This window comes from Cyclospora cayetanensis, unplaced genomic scaffold (genome assembly GCF_002999335.1).
Source record: "Cyclospora cayetanensis isolate NF1_C8 unplaced genomic scaffold, CcayRef3 CcayRef3_contig_92, whole genome shotgun sequence".
NCBI classification, from domain to species: domain Eukaryota; phylum Apicomplexa; class Conoidasida; order Eucoccidiorida; family Eimeriidae; genus Cyclospora; species Cyclospora cayetanensis.
Window position 1 is genome coordinate 69480 of NW_020312766.1, and position 17415 is coordinate 86894.

Consider the following 17415-nt stretch of genomic DNA (forward strand, 5'->3'; position numbering starts at 1 on the left):
CAGAGCAGCACTCCTGGAGCGACTCCCGCGTTGCGAGTGCAGCAGCTGGAGGGACGCCGGAGGCCCCTTCGAAGCGCTTACAGCCCTTAACTCCTTCCTAGAAAGACCCCCGGTGCCTTACAGGTCACACTGCTCCCTTATCTCGCAGACTCGCCTTGAAGCGAGACGGACGCTTCGCTTCTTCACGGATGATATGCTTGGGGTTCTGCTGTCCTTCCCGATCGTCTGCATGTCTCTGGCGTAGCGGTGGGGGAACGAGTAACTTGTATGTCCTTGAGGGTGGATTTCGATCCAAGGAAAGGGTCTTCTCATTCGACCTTCAGAGACTGGCGGGGCAATCAGGTGTCTAGTCAAGTGGGCACGTGTAGGGGTGCTGTCCAGTGGGCACAGAGCGCGCACCCCTCAAGGCACGACATGTGCGTGAGAAGCAGACGTGGAGAGAGCCAGTTGCGCAACCCCACATGATAGAACACAGAAGCAGGGAAATCTACACACCGGCAGTCACAGAGAGAGAGAGACGCCGACCTCTAGGCTGAGCAGCGCTTGGAGGAACGAGCAAATAGGCTCGCGTGCGCTCGTCTGCTATCCAGTAGCACGAGACGCATTTAACGGGAGGGGTACTACGCAGGCATTTGCTGGTGTCGCACAACAAAACTAACCTAGGCCAAAGCTGACAAGCGAAGACTGCTCAGTTCCTCAGACAGCTATCGTTTGGGCAGCTCGAGAAACGCAGCTGCCACCACACTAGCACGACCTAGCCCTTATCGTGCTTTTTGAAAACTGCGTCAAACCGATGCAACCAATTGCAATAGTGATTGAAGTCGTGGGAGGCTGCACACGCCGCTCTCCGCGGGAAATTCTGTGATCCCGGCATTCGGTGTCCTGAACCCATGAGAGTGCCATCAACAGTGCATTCTTTCCTTTGCCTCATCCATATAGTTTGAAAGACGAAGGGAGCGCAGCTCAAATTCGTGGTTTTTGTCTCGCAGTTCCAGGCAGCCTGTTAAGTTTCTTTTGGTGTTCGCGCGCTGCTGGTGGGCGCCAAAAACCGAAATAACTCTAGCCTCAGAGCAGACTGACCACTCTCCTGACCAACTTTGCTGCTCTCTTATGAAAGCAGCCTAAGGTGTCAGCGATTCGGCGACGAAGGGGGTGTTTTTCAGTAGGTACATGAATCAAAGCGTAACGCACCTAGTCATCATCGCGAGAACATTGTGCAGGAATGCACACATAGCAGCCCCCCAAAACCTACGCAAACACTGGATGTTTCTAGGGAACTAGCGGATGTCTCAAGTAAAAGCAAGGCGGCAGACGTTCAATTCTCCTCACTATTCAAGTGTGCAACGGGACACCTTGGCTGGTTTTTGGAATTGGTGCCCCCGTATGTTGCCCGTGAAGGCAGCGCATGCTGACTAGGGCTAATGATAATTTATTAGACCTGCCAACTACTGGGTTTAACAGACTCTGGTAAAGCCAGGACAGCCCTCATTTCACATGGAGGCTTCATGTTTGTAGCGTCTACGGGGTCCGCTTATTGGTGTGCGCTAGCCTACATGTGTATCAACTGCAGGCTAGAGTGTACAGATAGGGGCCACCTCTGAGGCGAAGACCATACGGGGCATTGACATTCCTTGATGAGGGAGTTTGCAGCAAGTGTGCGTGCTAGTTGGATCGTCGTCGGGCAAGAATTTAGCAGCTCCCATTGTGTCGCTACGACATCGATCTGGCAAGATCTTACCAAGTTGCATTTTCACGAGAGCCTATATGAGGACAGGCTGCTGCATTATGCATGGAGCAATGTCACAGGTAGTGGAGAAGTTCAGCAGTGCTAAGTGGCCCTGAAGTAGAGTAGCCGATCCTGACCAATAAGTCGTATTGTTCAGGTATACTTTTTGTATTTTTGAGTGGGATTACAGAATGCGAAAAGCGTAGTGTTCACTCCCGCTATCCTCGCTGTCTTAGTATAGACAGATGGTCTCTTGGTGGGTGACCTCCGTATCGTGCGCTAGTTTTGGTGGCAAAGCAGAAAGGGCTCAGAGGAACTTTGTTTGGTGGGGTTTAAAGACCTTGGCCCTTGAAAAAAATACCATGTTATGTAAGGCTTTGTAAGGAAAGAAAAGAAGGTGTCTGCGTGGGCTGTTTCAAAGCCGTGCACAAACACCCGAGGCTGCATGAGGAGAGGTGCCTTGGGTGCGTGGCCCATCTTTCAGATTCTGACTCCTGCATCTTTGCATATCTTTCAGCTAGTGCATTTACAATAGAGGGAGAAGTCTAACCCGATCGCCAAATCTTAATTTCTGAGGTAAACCATTTTCGTCACGTCTTGCCACCTGGCTGCAGGGGCGCAGCGCGAACTGCCACGACGCCTCAACGTGCACCACAGACCTCGTTCGGTTTATCTCTACACTCAAATGCCTGAGCTACTTGCTTGCATATAGTCCAGTGCACAGCTCAGTTCGCAGGAGTAAACAGCGCAAAGCGCTCGTCTTCCCCTTATCTGGGAGTCGAACACAATCAAAGTTTAAAGCTCGGATGAGCCAGAAATTATTACATTAGAATCTCCCTTTATCAACATCCAGCAGTCTAAAATTTGCCCAAGAAAAAGCATGAGCACCGCACCCCGCACGATGCCTGGTGTATTGCCCTAACACTGCAAAGGAAGACCACACCGACTGCGGAACTAGAATGGAAAAGAGCAAACACATTCGCGACTTGACCCCCACCCCGCGCCTCCCCTAAACCAACCTCTCACTTGACATCCTTCATCCCTGTACTCTGACGTCGCCAGTTTTGCAGGCATTCAGACATTGCGTGCCACAACAGAAATGGACATCTCTTTCCTTTATTGGAGCTCTCCCGTGGAGCTTCTTCTGATTCCCCTTTCACCGTTTGTTCTACTCTCTGCATTGAACTGTGCTAAGATATCGAGTTCACTAGATGTGCACTATTTAGTTGGTAACTGTTGCTTTCGGGGCAGGCTGTGGGAGAAGTGTGTAGACAGTTTGCCCCTAGACAGCATCACGCAATGTCTACATGTGTACAGACACCTCAACACGATGTCACGGGAAGAACTTGTTTACGTCGCCAGCGTGGCGCAGGAGACAGAACGCTACGATGACATTGTCAGTTTCCCAAACGTCCCTCTACCGGCTCGTGGTTTCTGTCTAAGTGCATGCTGGACCTCCTGCCAGTACTGTAGCCTTGCCCGCTGAGATTTGCTACCTTTTGATGGTCTCTCTGGACGAGGAAGGCTCCCACTGCTGCGCTGTTCCGTGCATGATGAATATAGATCAAAATAATGAAGGCAGTTGTGGCTGAGAAGAAAGGCCTCAATCGGGATGAAGCCACCCTCTTTTCGCGTGAGATAAGGGCCACTCTCCTGTCTCAGCCTACTTCTCTGTCATCTGCAAGCTCTTAGCACCCTCCGCCTTGCATCATAACAGCAGGGTCTTCCGCTGTGAAAGTGAAAACTGATAGCCTTGATTATTTGTTCTAAAGGGCAACAAGCCTATATCCATTCTCTGTCCCTCCATATGTGTGTGTGTGTATGTGTGTGTGTGTGTGTGTATGTGTGTGTGTGTGTGTCGTGGCGCAGTTGGATACAAGCAAAAGATCACAAGCTGCCGGCACACATGGCGCAACATCAGTGTCATTGAGTCAAAGGCCATCGAGACAGGAAGCCCTGTTCCTGTAGGTATATTTGAGTTCTTTTTCCTGTTGCAAGGACCAGAGGAGATGGCGCACGCTAGAAACAACGCACGTGAAGGAGCACTGCGACGTGCTTCTTGCACGTTTCAACAACAAATCCTTGCCTGTCTGCTGCCTGCCTTCAATCCCAGGAGCGCCTCATGACGTACCGCAGGGACATAGAGCAAGAGACAGAAGAGATCTGCAACGAAGTCATCGAGATGATTGACAAAGGTGGGCGAATCACCCCTAGGCATCAGTTGTTTAGTATTGCGGTTCTGAAATAGTGCACTGTGGGTGCTGATTAGGCTCAGATCCTCAGTCGGCAGGCAGCACTGCATGTAAAGCATGTTGAGGCTGCGCGAGAAAAGGAGCAGCAACTGCCGTAGCAGGAGGCAATGCAACGCAGCCTAAGAATGCAAAAAGTTTGGCTCTGCCGTATATCTGCTTGTCTGCGCCTCATGCAGATATCATTCCCTATGTCGACGGGGCAGAGTCAAAGGCGTTCTTCATCAAAATGAAAGCGGACTACTACAGATATCTAACGGAATTCGCGCAGGTGGCTGAAATAAGATGCCTCAGTGCCGCTCCAACTGCAAGGCCCCTCCTTCGCTCCTCTGATAACTCTGCTCCCTCTTGAGTTCTTTCCACTGCTAACTCATATCACCGTTTGTCGCGCCTGACAAATGCAGGATGGGAACTTTGACCACGTGGTGCAGGAAGCCCTGCAGGCCTACGACGAGGTAGGCATGTCACGCTTAATGGCTTAGCCAAACAGGAAAGGAGGGACTCTCAAGAGTTCTCTCAAAGGGCGGGTGCTTCTAAAACCTGGCCTAGAGTACCTGCGTATGACGCACCGAGAGACTCAAAAACTTTGGAATGACTCCAGCGGAGCTTAAGAGAAAGCCGCCGCTCGCCTTGCTGCATGCGCTATCAGGACCAGCTACTCTTGTCTTATGGCTATTGTGCGTCTCAGGCTTCCAAGATCGCCGAGGAGGGCCTCCCAGAAGGACATCCTGTGCGTCTCGGTATTGCTCTGAACTTCTCTGTTTTCCACTTTGAGGCTCTGAGTGACCCGGGTAAGCAGTAGCTACACAAGCCCTAACTTGTGCCCCTCCGTGCGTCCTCCCTCTACCGCAACTGTAGGACCTCTCGATGCTCGCTATCTGCTACGGCGGCATGACTCCTAGAAAAACGCTTCAGCAGCAGCCCTCGCGAGGGCAAGCCGATGGTCCCAGGAATTGTGAGGCTACAGCCGTCTAGTTGTGTGTGCAGCCAAGGCCTGCGAGCTCGCGCGTGCTGCTATTGAGACACCAGAGAGCGCCATTAGCGCACTGCCTGAAGAACAAGCGAGAGACAGGTACTGCGTTCCCCCCCATTTTGGACCTTAACGTTGCGTAGAGCCATGGGAGAAAAAACCGCGCCCTCTCTGCACCCCCGAAACTTGAAGCAGCTGGGGTTCCCCAGTCTATGTGCCAGTCTACACCCTGGAGTACACAAATGAGAACAGGGGCAGCCTGTTCGGTGTGTCTCATGGCTGAAAGGGCACTCTGTCAAGAGCGTCCTCCAGCATCTAGTAGTAGATTCTAACTTGAGACGCTCTGTCGCCCTCGAAAGTGCAGGAAAAGTTTGCCTCACTTCCCCCTTTGGCGTGTCGTCTGTGTTTTTGTTCGCCTCCAGCGAGTCTATGCTCAAGCTCCTACAGGATAATTTGAGTCTGTGGACTGGCAACGTTGGGGAGGTCAGCTGCCACATGTTGTCCCTAGAGCTTCTAGCAATAGCAAGCAACGAGGGAGTATCTGTTTCTACACTACCCTATGGCCATAGCCTTATAGAAAAAGAAGGGGCCGTTGCCACAAACGGGAATATCCAGACTGCCCGTTGCCAAATGCCGAGAAGCGGCAAACCTTTTTTTGCGCAAATACACAAAAATACGGGGGAGGACGCCAGAGGGGAAAGGGGGACGGCAGGCTTGAGAGGGGGGAAGGGGAAGTCGCCCTGGCACCAGGTGCTGTGTGATGTGATGCAAGCCCGAAAACTGGAAAAAGCTGCAGCTATAGTTTGAGAGGTGCAACTGCAAGTGCTTTTATGGGGGTGATATCCCGCAGGATGAGGAAGCTGACGACGAAGACACGGACAACTGAAGGCACGAAATAAAATGCGGGAGGCCTACGACACAAGCCCGACCCCTAAAGATCCCTGAGGAGGACCACACCGAGCTGCAGCAGAGGCAGCCAGTGAAAGGCAGAAACCTCTACACACGCTGCGCCGCATTGAAGCCAGCTACATGTCGATGCTCCTTAAACGGGCTCATGGGTGGGGGGGGGGGCGTGGCCAGTGCCCCACCTCAACCCGCATCGATTTGAATGTTACTAGTGCTGAGTTTAGTTGCCGAGACGAAACTCCAGCTCCCCTAAGAGCAACGCCGCACAGCCGTGCGTAGAAGACAGCGCTGGGTGTGTGAAGGGGGGGCAGGGAAGGAGGCACATAGCGTATGAGCAGTGACATACGGGGACCTAAGCCTTTGCCAACACCTTAGCTTACACGACAACGCGAGCAGAACAGAAGCAGCGATAGCGACACGCAGAAAACGCACCTGCAACAGTGCCGCATCGGCAGCCCTTATATGGCTGCGCGGTAACACCCGAGACGTCCAAGGACTCGAGCTGCAGCATCGTTTTTAAGCCGCGGATCACACACAAACAGAGGAGCTTATGCCACATAGACGTACCAACACGCAGATAGCGCGAATGTGCCCTCAAAGCTGGATTGTTGTGGCGATTGACGCTAACGTAGCTGTATAAGAAACACGCATATGGCGAGAAGAAGGGAAGAGGAAGGCTGACCTTGAGACCCGAGGGCACCCAATTCTTAACAAGAAAGTTCACCTGCGCCACCAAGCTGCACGTACACCCCAACAAAAAGCGAGACAGCCTGGGGTTTCAAGGCGCACTCATTGTGGAAGCGTCAAAGGCGACGCAAGAATGCATGCATAAAGGGGGCCAGAGACAGGCACGGCGAATGCGCAGAGCACGCTAGCAGAATCATGAAAACACAAAATATCCTTTTCCATGCATACCGCGTCTCGTGTGGAGCCGTAACGTCCTCACGTTGCCCCTCATCAGTGACTAGGCTAACCTGCGACCACAGGCGCGCCCACAAGTTCTCCACGCATGCACACCGGCTGAAAAAAGATACCTTCAAACGCGCCAGCCGTGAACTCCTTTGAACCAAAGCAGGAGCACTTCTTGCATGCAAGTCCTCTGAGAAAAACTTACCGTGCCCTCTGCCGTTTGGGGCGGGGAGTCGAACGGCACGGCTGGCAGCTCCCACACGATCAGCTGCGGCACCAGCATAGAAAGACATAAATATATATATGCATATGTATATACATATGTATACCCAAACCAACGCTCTTCGGACGAGTGCAAATGCAGAAAAAACAGTCTCACGAATGGAGGGCGCGCAAGCCGAAGCAAATGCAGCGCAGGCCGTATTCCGAATTCGTGGGTAGAGATTTAGAGCCATGGCTACATGAAAGTGGATGCCAATCCATGTATGTACAGCTGGAGACCGGGCGGCAAAGAGGCGCATGCCTTTTTGTCAGGCGTCGCTCATCGGGTGTAGTGTGCAACGACCCCACCGGGTAGAGGGCGTTGAGTGCGTGTGAGGCAAATGCATTCATGGTGAGGGGACCGAAGGGAGGCAGGCACGAGAAGGGGGCAAAGGTTGTTGGCTTGTTGATCGTGCCTACCTGTTTGGCAGGCACCAAGCGAATGGAGCCTGAAGCGGCTGTAAGGCTGGCTGCCCCTACAAACGCTGGGAGGGGTATTTGGACAACAACATTTTCCACGGCACCGCTTGCAGCTGTAGCCGCTGACGCGATGCCACGCGGGTTGTGAGCGGTCAGTTTAAGGCGGAGACAGCCACTGAGCGCCTTAGCGGGAAAGCATGCAGCAGATGTAGAGTCTCCTCCTGCTGCTGCTGCAGCTGCTGCCGCTGCTGGGCCCCCAGTTGCTCCGGCGGTGCTGCGTGGGAAGCTCAAGCAGCCAGTGACAGAGATAGGCAGTAGGAAGTTCTTGTTTCGTAGCCTGCACGAAACACGGCGAATTCAAAAAAGATGCGAGCAGAGATCTTCCAACAGCGACACCTGCACCTGCAGGAAGAAGAGGGGGAGAAGAAGACAGGAGGAGGAGAAGACAGGAGGGGAAGTACGAGTTGAGCGCGCGCGTCGAGGCAGCAGCAACAGCAACAGCGAAAGCAGCAGCAAAAGCAACAGCAGTAGCAAAAGCAACAGCAACAGCAGTAGCAAAAGCAACAGCAGTAGCAAAAGCAACAGCAACAGCAGTAGCAAAAGCAACAGCAGCAGCAAAAGCAACAGCAGCAGCAAAGGCAGCGCACCAGTAACTCGCCAAACAAAATTCTCGATCGGGAGGGCAAAGAGACAAGACGCCGTCACGTTGGAAGCGCTGCAACCTGGGGAGGCATACGCCAGACACACACATATGCGCATTGGATGCCAAGAGGTATGCTGCCAGGAAACAGGAGATCTTGAATGATGAGAGGAACACGGATCTAGAGGCGCATGCAGAACAGAGTGAGGGAGAGAGAGTGAAAGAAAGAATTGGAGAGAGATTGGTAGATAGATAGATAGAGACGGCGAGGGCGAGAAAGAAAACGACGTCCAAGGATGATGGAAGGGCAAGGGAAGCAGAAAAGAAGCACCAGGAAAGTTTTTATGTGCACCATGACGCACAATAGAGCTTTGAACGACCCTATGTCTGCATGCAGAAAGCCGAGGCATCCAGCAAGAAGCAGCAGCGTGTCAGAGGGGCGGCTAGCTACCTGATGGAGGGATGGAAGGCTGCGTGCTGCAGAGCCTCGGGCTGCCGAATCGACAGACAGAGTTCAGGAATGCCGCTCAGCTGCAACAACCGCAGAAGCAAAAGCCACCGAGGCGCAATCTCACCAGATGCACAAACACCCAGACACACACACATACATGCACACACACATACATGCACACACACTCTAATAAAGCAAAGAGAGACCATCAATTAGTCGGCACGAGGGTCTCTACCGCTGCAGGAGATGCACGGCATGCGTGCACTGTAGACTGACTGAACACCAAGGCGGCAGCAGCTGCAAGAGAAGGTAAGCAGCACTGTGGACGGCAGTAGCAGGAAGGGGGATATAGGGGGCAGCGGCGGCAAAAGAGGAGCGACAAACGAACTCTGCAATTCATCATGATCCGTCCTGTGATCGAGGAGTTCAGCATCTGGCCAGTGCTGCAGCGTCAAGCATCCCCAGAAGCGACAGAGCAGACATAGAACGGCAGGAGACGAGCGAGCACTCCAGCAGCAAAGCACGCTGCCAGGAGTTGGTGTATCTGCGAGGCACTGGAGGCGATGACTCTCACCCCCTCATCCCCCTACCAGCGAAGTTGCAAGGCCAGCAGCAGCAAAAGCAGCAAAAGCAGCAAAAGTAGCAAAAGTAGCAAAAGCAGCAAAAGTAGCAAAAGCAGCAACAGCCATTGGGGTGCTCTCCATGCAGAAGGCCGGCAACGCGGTGAGAGAAAACGCCGGCAGGCGTTCACGCTGCTCACGAACCTGTCAACAACTCCCGAGATTTTTTCGATGAGGTCCACGTACACCTCATTTGAGGCGTAGTTGACAGCCCCCCTGCGCCACCAGCAGTCTGAGCCGCTTCCACTAAGACCGCTGCCTTCCCCATGGCCGCTCCCCGTTCCCAAGCCAGCTCCTGCGCAGCAGCTCGCACACACACAGGCGGGCAGACAGATATGCGAGAAACACGGCCTGAAACAAATCGTGAGGCACTGCAGCAGTTGCAGCTGCATTGATGGCTTCCAGCGAGGCAAACGGTGCGGCGAAAGAAAGAGAACGGCGGCACAGGAAGCGACACAGCGTATTACCTGCAACCATCTCGGGAGCATTCTGGATAGCTGCTGGTTGCTGATTTCCCAAACCAACCGAGGCAGCCAACGAGGTCAGCATCCGCGATGAGCCTTGCACCTGCGCGTGGTCGAGAGCAGCATATTCGACAGCAGCAGCGGCACTGACTGTCTCCTGACAGCTTGCCAGCGAGCAGCGGCAGGGGCAGTGGGTGCTAGAGGGGTAGACAGCAGCGCTCGGTCTGCTCGCTGGCTAGCCACACGCCTGTGGAGAGGGCAGCAAGCATGCAAACAGCACTGAACACCAGCTCGGAGACAGGCGTGTAAACAGAGACTGACGAGCTGCATGGCTTTAGCGACGACTGAAGAAGGCTGCAGCAGGAGCTGCAGAAGGTTCTCCTCCAAAATAAACGGATACCCCCAGTCGACAGCCACGTCCACCAACACATACACCGCACTGAAATTCCTCCTCACAGCTTCCTCGGTCAGGGAGCTGCCCTCGCAGCAATACCGACAAATCCGATCGTACAGTTGCTGCAGCGTCTCCAGCAGCAAAAGCGGTTCAGCCTGTGCAGCCGTAAACAAACAGCAACTAAGGGCCTCCTTCAACGCTCCACGCTGCACGGCAGCGGCTGCAATATATCCGAGGCAAAAGCAGCAGGCAGCCGCGCCAGCACACTTCTACGCTTTCCAGCAAACAACCCTGCATTGCATCGCATCGCATTGCATGGCATTGCAATGCAGTTCAGGGAACACGGCGAACCTCCGAGGTGCAGGCAGCCGCCAACAGCAGCTTTTCGCGGTGTATGTGCAGCAGAACGCAATTGTCGCTCGTCTTCATGATGCGGGGAGCTGTCAGGAGTGCCTTAGGACCATGCTGCTGCAGCTGCTGCAGCAACGGCTCGCAGGCAATTCGGCCGACACGACCACGATAGTGTTTTTCGAGCAGGAAGGATCTGCAATCGCAAGGCGGAGGAGGAGGGTCGTGCAGCAGAGTATCAACCGCCTGCCGCTGCGTTCGTGTAGCGGGAGGACGGACAGAAGACACGGCAGCATTGCCAGAGGAGACAGACAGCCTATCGCAGCAAATCCTGCTTCTGCGACGGCTGCTGGTGATTTCGTTGCTCGCAGAAAAGCGCGTAAAAATGTGTCAAGGAGATCCCCTAGCAAGCTCCACAGGCCTACCCGGCATCGTTGAGGAGAAAGAGAGAATCCATCCTCGCGGAGTCTCGTACAGTCAGTGGCGAAAACGCCGCTGCCAGTGTCGCTGCACGAGAAACACGAGCAGCTTATCCCGCTCCGCGCGCAGGCAGCAGCAGCAGCAGCAGCAGCGTCTTTTCGAACGACTCGTGCACCTGCAAGCCCCAAGCCAGCGGCAGGAGGAAGCTGCTGCTGTTGCGGTTTCTATGAGGAGTTGAGGCTCGTGTGCAGAGGCAGTGGCGGTGAGCGTTTTTCGCAGGTAGAAGCGCTGCGAGGGGGGAGGCGGGGGCGGGAGTACCCCTACGGATTCCAGCAGCTGCACGCGCAGAAGCTACGGCGGGCATGCAGAAAGCGACGCATGCGCCAGCAAAGCAGGCTGGGCAGTAAGGAGAGGGGCGTTTCGGGGGTGTACTGCCACTGGGCTCCGCGGCGAGCAGCCATGAGAAAAGACAATGCAATGGAACGGGGTGGGTGCTGCAGGGGGGCGCTAGAGATTCCTCCAGCAGCAGCATCCAGACCGGAAACAGACTTTAGACTTTAATGAGTTTGTTAATGCCTGTTGTGTGCAATTTTTCCTTCGGCGGCGGCATCTAAATTGCCGCGCTGTCCGCTTGTCTGGCTGCTGCTCGCGCAGCAGCAGCTGCTGCTGCTACTGCTGCTGTTCCCGCTGCTGCGCCTACAACCCCGGCACAATGGCGGCGGCAGAGACCACCCGACAGCTCAATAAAGGTCGCATTTCAGAGAATCATGACGCAGCAGCCTAAAACAGACTGACCTCTGTTCACAACACGCCTTGCGCCGCAGCAGCAGCAGCAGCAGCAGCAGCAGCAGCTACGGCGGCCACAGCGTATGTACACACATATATCTCTCTCGCGCGTCCCCTCGTTGCTGTTTCGTGTCTTTCAGCAGTACACCGTGAAACAGCGCGAAGGAAGCGGGTAGGGCGCCGGAGAGCCGATAGTGGCGAAGGTGCCTGCCCATTCGAACGCGCATTTTATTCCTAGTCACAGTAGCGACTCTGCGGGAGAGACAGCAGCAGCGGCAGCGAAACCAGCTGGACGCAAGGGGAGTTTCTTCGGCTGTGCGTCAGTCTGCCACCTGACCCGTTCAGGGGCTTCTCAATTTCGCCAGCTCCTCCCTTCAGTGCAGCAGCACACGCAGTCTGCATTCGCGGCGATCGGCTGCAGCAAGAGAAAGCACAACAGCAGCACCAACAGCAGCCACTCGAGAGCAGCAGTGCAATGACGGAGACGATGCCACAAGAGGCAGCTTCTGCCCTCGGAGGGGAAGCAGGAGCTCTAGGATCTATTTCTGGAGTCGGCGGGGAAGACGGCCTAGGCCTTTTCTCACGCCTGAAGGCACTGCAGAGACAGCTCGAATTCCTCAATGTGCAGGTACATCGAGGGGGCCCTTTTACATGATCGATTCACCGTGTCATTACGTCTTCCGGTGCCTCTGCCCCTGAATCTTTTGATGCAGACAGCAGCAGCAGATGCGACTGAAACAGACAACCACAGGCATTGTCTCTCTCTCTCTCTCTCTCTCGCAGCCTTACTGTGTTGGGGGGTGCATGCGCCCACGCGTTGCTGCACTGAGCCAGAGCTGCCCTGCGGCGCTCTATTCACACGATCTGCAGCTTTTTTATGCATACTGTGCTGCTGCGTGGGAACTCTTTAGCCCCCTCCACCTTCCGCGTTCACGCGCATCCCCTAGGAACGAGCGGCTGCTAGCGTCTACGGGAAGAAGAGCTTTATGTTGGGGTCTTTGTGGCTGCGTGTCGCTGGCTTTTTAGGAGGATTTCATCTGCGACGAACAAAAAAACCTAAAGAGGGAGTACTATAGGGCACGGGATGAGCTGCGGCGGATTCAGTCTGTGCCTCTAGTTATTGGACAGTTTCTTGAGCTCTTGTCTGCCAAAGAGGCCATTGTCTCGAGCACTGCGGGGAGCAGCTATGTTGTTAGGGTTTTGTCGACAATCAACAAGTGAGCTCGAGGGATTTTGCCGGCTGCAGCCCTCTGGCTGTTTGGGAGGTCCGCCTGTAGCTTGGCGGCTGTTTCCCGCACATGGAGTGGCTAGCTACTAGCTGCTGCCAGCGGACTGGGGGTTTCTTTGCACTGCCGCCTTGCTGCGAACGCAGCTTCTTCCGTGTGCTCTGTGCGCGTTAAAAGTGTTGTGGAGAGTACATGGCACATCGCACCTCCAGCGGCTGCTCTTTGTGGGCTGTCCACCCTCCGCTTCTGCATGCTTCTCGGCGCTGCGCTGTATGTTGCATATCAGGGAGCTGCTCAAGACGGGCAGCAGTGTTGCTCTCCATCGCCACTCGCACTCCGTCGTTGACGTCCTACCGCCAGAGGCAGACTCCACGATTCAAACGCTCAAGATGCAGGAGAAGCCCGATGTCACATATGCGGTTAGCTTGCATTGCGTGCGCTGCTGCAGCGCCAGTGTTTCCCTGCGGACGGTGCAGCTGCATCGGCAGTTCTTCTTTTTTCGCGAGCGTCCCCGCCAAACGCGATTCGCTCTGCCTTCGTAGCCTCGATGTTTTGCCTCGTGCTGACAGCGCTGCAGCGGGGGGCCTTTTTACTTCTCATGCTGCATGCGTGTCTCGGTTGCTCTTTGCGTCACCACGCCACAGGATGTGGGTGGCCTCGATATTCAGAAGCAGGAAATACGGGAAGCGGTAGAGCTGCCCCTCACATGCCCCGAGCACTACCACCAAATTGGTATTGAGCCTCCCACGGGAGTGCTTCTCTATGGCCCTCCAGGCACCGGTGAGGCTTTTTCTTGCTTTCCCAAGAAGCAGCAGGGGGTAGCCGTACTGCAGGCAGGAGGCGGCAGGCAGGGGAGCTGGTTGGCTCGCGAGACGTGCACTGCTGCGTAACAGCTTGCGGCTCAAAGCCTCGCAAACTGCTCTGCATGCAGGACGGAGCATCAGGTCTCTAGAGGCTCTGCTGCGCAGAACAACTGCGAAGCAGCAGAGCGGGGCTGCCCTTGCGAGCCAGCAGTTGTGCCTCCGTGGTGTGCGACAAATGTTTCCTGCTCAGGGAAGACTATGCTCGCCAAGGCAGTGGCGAACAACACGCAGGCAACCTTCATTAGGGTCGTTGGAAGCGAGTTTGTGCAAAAGTACTTAGGAGAGGGTCCTCGGATGGTCAGGGATGTATTCCGACTGGTAAGTTGGGTAGTAGCGCGATTTCGACCCTATTTTGAGGTGCGCGCATGTCTCGCGGCTGCTCTTACCCCGTCGACAGAAGCAGCAGTCCGCAGGGAGAAAAAAAGCGTCCTCCTCCGCCAAACTTTGTGCTTGCATGTCGTGCCCCCAGGCTCGGGAGCACTCTCCCGCGATCGTGTTTATCGACGAAGTCGATGCCATTGCCACAAAGTGCGAGGCGCACAAGAAGGAAGCTCCGTATAGACCCTTCTCGTCTCTGCCACACGGGAAGGCCATGCCTTACGGGATGCAGGCTTGAGTGGTCGTGGCAGCACTTGATGGCTGTGGTAGCGTCAGGGGTAGGGGGTGGACTCTGCTGAATGCGTGTGTGCTGCGTCTTGTTCAGGCGGTTTGATGCGCAGACGGGTGCAGATCGCGAGGTACAGCGTATCTTGCTGGAGCTGCTCAATCAAATGGACGGCTTTGACCAAACTTCCACTGTGAAGGCGAGCTGAAACGTAGATTGCGCGCATTCACCCTAGGAGCGTCAAATCGAATCTTTGCTGACCTGCTGCATTTCCGCGGGGGATGGTGGTCTCCTCCCGAGCGCTAGGCTTCGAGCGGCTTGCGCGCCGGTTGGGAGGGGAGCGGGGGGGAAGGCAGGCATCTGTGTGTAGCCCTTCTCCTCGTGTGTAGCGTAGAGAGAGTCCAGCTTAAGATATTTGCGACAAAATTTGCCGCAAATGTCGCCGCTGCACCAAGGGGGGCTCGTGGAAGACGGAGTGGGTGGAAGACGGAGGCGAGACGGGGTATTGGGGGGTGTATGCAACTTAAGAGGCTGCGCCTCTCGGATTTCGCTTCCCCTTTTGCTGCAGGTGATCATGGCAACAAATCGCGCAGACACCTTGGATCCGGCACTGCTGCGGCCGGGTCGCTTGGACAGGAAGATTGAGTTTCCTCTGCCAGATAGGAGGCAGCGCCGCCTCATCTTGCAGACAATCACTGCCAAAATGAACATCTCGGAAGAAGTGGACCTCGAAGATTGTAAGCTTTTACCTTCACGTTTTCCCCACGGCTGCTCGCAATCGTGGGGGTGCTGTGTGGCTATATTCGAGTGCTGTTTGGAAGCTGCTTTGGGGGGTTGTGAAGGCGCCTGAGTTTGCCTTTGGCTGTGGATCCACGAGGTGGATGGTGGATGTCTTGTACGGCTTTTCGTGCAGTTGTTTCGCGTCCTGAAAAGGTCTCTGCCGCAGACATCGCGGCGATCTGCCAGGAAGCGGGCATGCAGGCTGTTCGAAAGAATAGGTGCTTCAGCTGAGTCTGCCCTGGATGCTGCTGCGGCGACTGCGTTTATTCCCCGGGTTGTTGTCATGCGTGACCATGCTGTTGCTGGGGCAGTGAGGCTTTGGCTGCTGTTCCTGTCGCCATGGCAGTCAGGAGTGGGAGACTTACGCACTTGAATGTGGGGGTGGTTGCTGCTCTTCAGATACGTGGTGCTGACCAAGGATTTTGAAAAGGGTTGGAAGGTACATGTTCGCAAACACGAGAGAGACTTTGAATTTTACTCCGTCTAGTTGTCGTATTGCAGCTGGGGCAGACGCGTTCGGTGCCGCAGTTTGTGTCTTCTGGAGGCTATAAACAGCAAGAGCTGTTGAGCGCTTGCTGGCTGCCTGGCTGTTGCGCTTGCACGCTGCATGGCTGGTGGGACCTCTCAGAGGCCACGTCGTGGTAACTCCTACTATCTATCGTGCGAGAGGCCTCACAGATGGCAAAGAAGATGCTCACGCCGCAGTGCTTTTCCATGCGCCACGGCGAAGCGGTTGCGCCCTGTCGCGTCTGCTGCTGCTAAAATATATGTCTCGAACGGCGAACGGAAAGAGACAGCCTTCTTAGTAAAAGGGACGCGCCAAGGGGGATTTAAGGCTTTTCAATTTGAATCTACTTGGTGGTTACCAGCCCTTCGTATTTTGCGGAGAAATAGGCACTGCTAGCTATCGCAGGACGAGCCTTTGTCAACCGCCCTCTATGTCCCACGCACTTAACGTGTTTTATTACTGCCTCTAGATGTCGCCCTCTAGTTTCATCGTGTGCTGCTCTTAGCATTCCTCTGTCTGCGTTATCCTGCCACGCAATTTTCTGTCGTGTTCTTCTCAAGGAGTCTATAAATTGTCAGGACTCCCCCTGCCCCGCTATGCCTCGGCCTATTTCGCTGCGTCTGCCGATATCCTTCGTTGGTGCTCCTTTTTGTTCCCTCCCATGTTGACACATGATGCTCTTATGGGCCAATTATTAGCTCGCTGGTAATAAAATGGGGTCGGAAAGTCGTTTTACGGAGTAAACAGCGCATATGCCAAGCTTCCAACCTGCAGACCGAGCAGAAGTCCGAGGGGAGGCTGGGCTTGTTGCGAACGCGTGTTCTTTGCAACATTCCTCTGCAGCCTTCCATATGGAGGCAAGTACCTTGCGGGGGGCGAAAATCCTGCTTGCTATGATGCGTTCATACTCCACATTCGCACACCGTCCAAACAGGAAACTGGTATGCATTCAGTCGAACCATCTGACTGCGTACAAACAGTCCATATTTGACAAGACTTTTGCGGCGGGAATCAGAGCACTCTTGTACACTCGAAGTCGCAAGCCCTTGTATGAACGCGAGCAGGCTCCGAGTCAAACAGCGAATGAAACGTATAACCTATCTGCTTCAAAAGGGGGGACCGCGAACAAGAGCTCTCAGTATCTTCTAAAATTCTTCCTGAGAGGAAGAGGAGCGAAAGGGCAGGCTATATGTGTGACAGACACCAGAGGATGGAAGTCTATGCTCGAGTCGCCTGTCACGTGTTGGAGCTTCTTGCTGCGCTTAATGATAGGAGGAGGCCCAGCCCATGGGGTCTACAATGGCAGCGCTTTTCTCTTCAATGCAGAAGTAGTGTCTTGCGGTATCTTTCTCGATGATTAGCTTTCGATACGGCAAAGTGATGTGAGTGCTGTAGCAGCAACAAACCCCATATCTTCTGAGAAGGGACCATCTCCCGCATATGTTTGAGGCAAGCCCCGGAAGCACCGTACGTACAGCATAAAAAGGATGGCCTAAGCAGCAAGGTGAGACGCCCTTAAAGAGAAATGTATCTGGTGAAGAAGAAATGCGCCCCAGAACCCGTGAGAGGAACGGTCACGGCTCTATCTGGACCTTAAGGATGACCGATACCAAAGAGGTCCAAGGCGCAGTTCATATGTGCTGTCACTCTCGTAGAATTTTAGGAAGCCATTGATGCTCCGGCGATGGTACTTGAGAACTAAATGCCACTGTAAAGAAGCATCAGCATACAGCCACAGACATACGAAAGCGAACCATTTAAAGCTTTGTGGACACAGCACAGAGGCCTCTCTTTCAAGCCGAGCAAGTGATTGTAAGTCCAAGCAGCCTAGGTGTAAGATTCTTCCCAGCTCGACGTGGGTGGGACCAGG

General features: G+C 54.5%; 3 protein-coding genes across 3 annotated transcripts; 2 read left to right on the forward strand and 1 right to left on the reverse strand.

Annotated features, from left to right (window-relative positions):
* Window positions 1-4192: 4192 nt before the first annotated feature.
* LOC34620569 (14-3-3-like protein D) lies at window positions 4193-5831 on the forward strand. Its single transcript, XM_026336098.1, has 6 exons — window positions 4193-4246; window positions 4380-4430; window positions 4664-4766; window positions 4963-5047; window positions 5368-5428; window positions 5796-5831. The coding sequence occupies exons 1-6, from the start codon at window positions 4205-4207 to the stop codon at window positions 5829-5831; spliced, it is 378 nt and encodes a 125-aa protein (XP_026191883.1). The 5' UTR covers window positions 4193-4204.
* A 396-nt stretch (window positions 5832-6227) lies between these two features.
* On the reverse strand, window positions 6228-10815 carry LOC34620568 (AP-3 complex subunit mu). Its single transcript, XM_026336089.1, has 13 exons — window positions 10784-10815; window positions 10362-10554; window positions 9938-10165; window positions 9620-9719; window positions 9297-9447; window positions 8921-8975; window positions 8533-8612; window positions 8089-8163; window positions 7442-7778; window positions 6966-7028; window positions 6767-6825; window positions 6534-6588; window positions 6228-6353 (listed from the first exon to the last, which is right to left on the reverse strand). Exons 1-13 carry the CDS (start codon window positions 10813-10815, stop codon window positions 6228-6230), a joined length of 1554 nt encoding a protein of 517 aa, XP_026191874.1.
* A 1224-nt stretch (window positions 10816-12039) lies between these two features.
* Window positions 12040-15524, forward strand: LOC34621757 (26S proteasome regulatory subunit 6B homolog). Its single transcript, XM_022734951.2, has 10 exons — window positions 12040-12192; window positions 12591-12781; window positions 13077-13209; window positions 13435-13570; window positions 13844-13971; window positions 14123-14181; window positions 14357-14456; window positions 14826-14994; window positions 15171-15255; window positions 15437-15524. Exons 1-10 carry the CDS (start codon window positions 12040-12042, stop codon window positions 15522-15524), a joined length of 1242 nt encoding a protein of 413 aa, XP_022591784.2.
* Window positions 15525-17415: the final 1891 nt, after the last annotated feature.

Excerpts from the sequence above, each read along its gene's own strand:
- LOC34620569 (XM_026336098.1), top strand. The coding sequence starts at position 4,205 with ATGAAAGCGGACTACTACAGATATCTAACGGAATTCGCGCAG. Across the intron at positions 4,431-4,663 it reads CCCTGCAGGCCTACGACGAG|GCTTCCAAGATCGCCGAGGA; the intron begins GTAGGCATGTCA and ends TGTGCGTCTCAG. Across the intron at positions 5,048-5,367 it reads GAAGAACAAGCGAGAGACAG|CGAGTCTATGCTCAAGCTCC; the intron begins GTACTGCGTTCC and ends GTTCGCCTCCAG.
- LOC34620568 (XM_026336089.1), bottom strand. The coding sequence starts at position 10,815 with ATGGATTCTCTCTTTCTCCTCAACGATGCCGG. Across the intron at positions 6,826-6,965 it reads CCCAAACGGCAGAGGGCACG|GTTAGCCTAGTCACTGATGA; the intron begins GTAAGTTTTTCT and ends CTGTGGTCGCAG. Across the intron at positions 6,589-6,766 it reads ACGGCTCCACACGAGACGCG|CTTGGTGGCGCAGGTGAACT; the intron begins GTATGCATGGAA and ends GTGTACGTGCAG.
- LOC34621757 (XM_022734951.2), top strand. The coding sequence starts at position 12,040 with ATGACGGAGACGATGCCACAAGAGGCAGCTTCTGCCCTCGGAGGGGAA. Across the intron at positions 12,193-12,590 it reads TCGAATTCCTCAATGTGCAG|GAGGATTTCATCTGCGACGA; the intron begins GTACATCGAGGG and ends CTGGCTTTTTAG. Across the intron at positions 14,182-14,356 it reads GTCGATGCCATTGCCACAAA|GCGGTTTGATGCGCAGACGG; the intron begins GTGCGAGGCGCA and ends CGTCTTGTTCAG.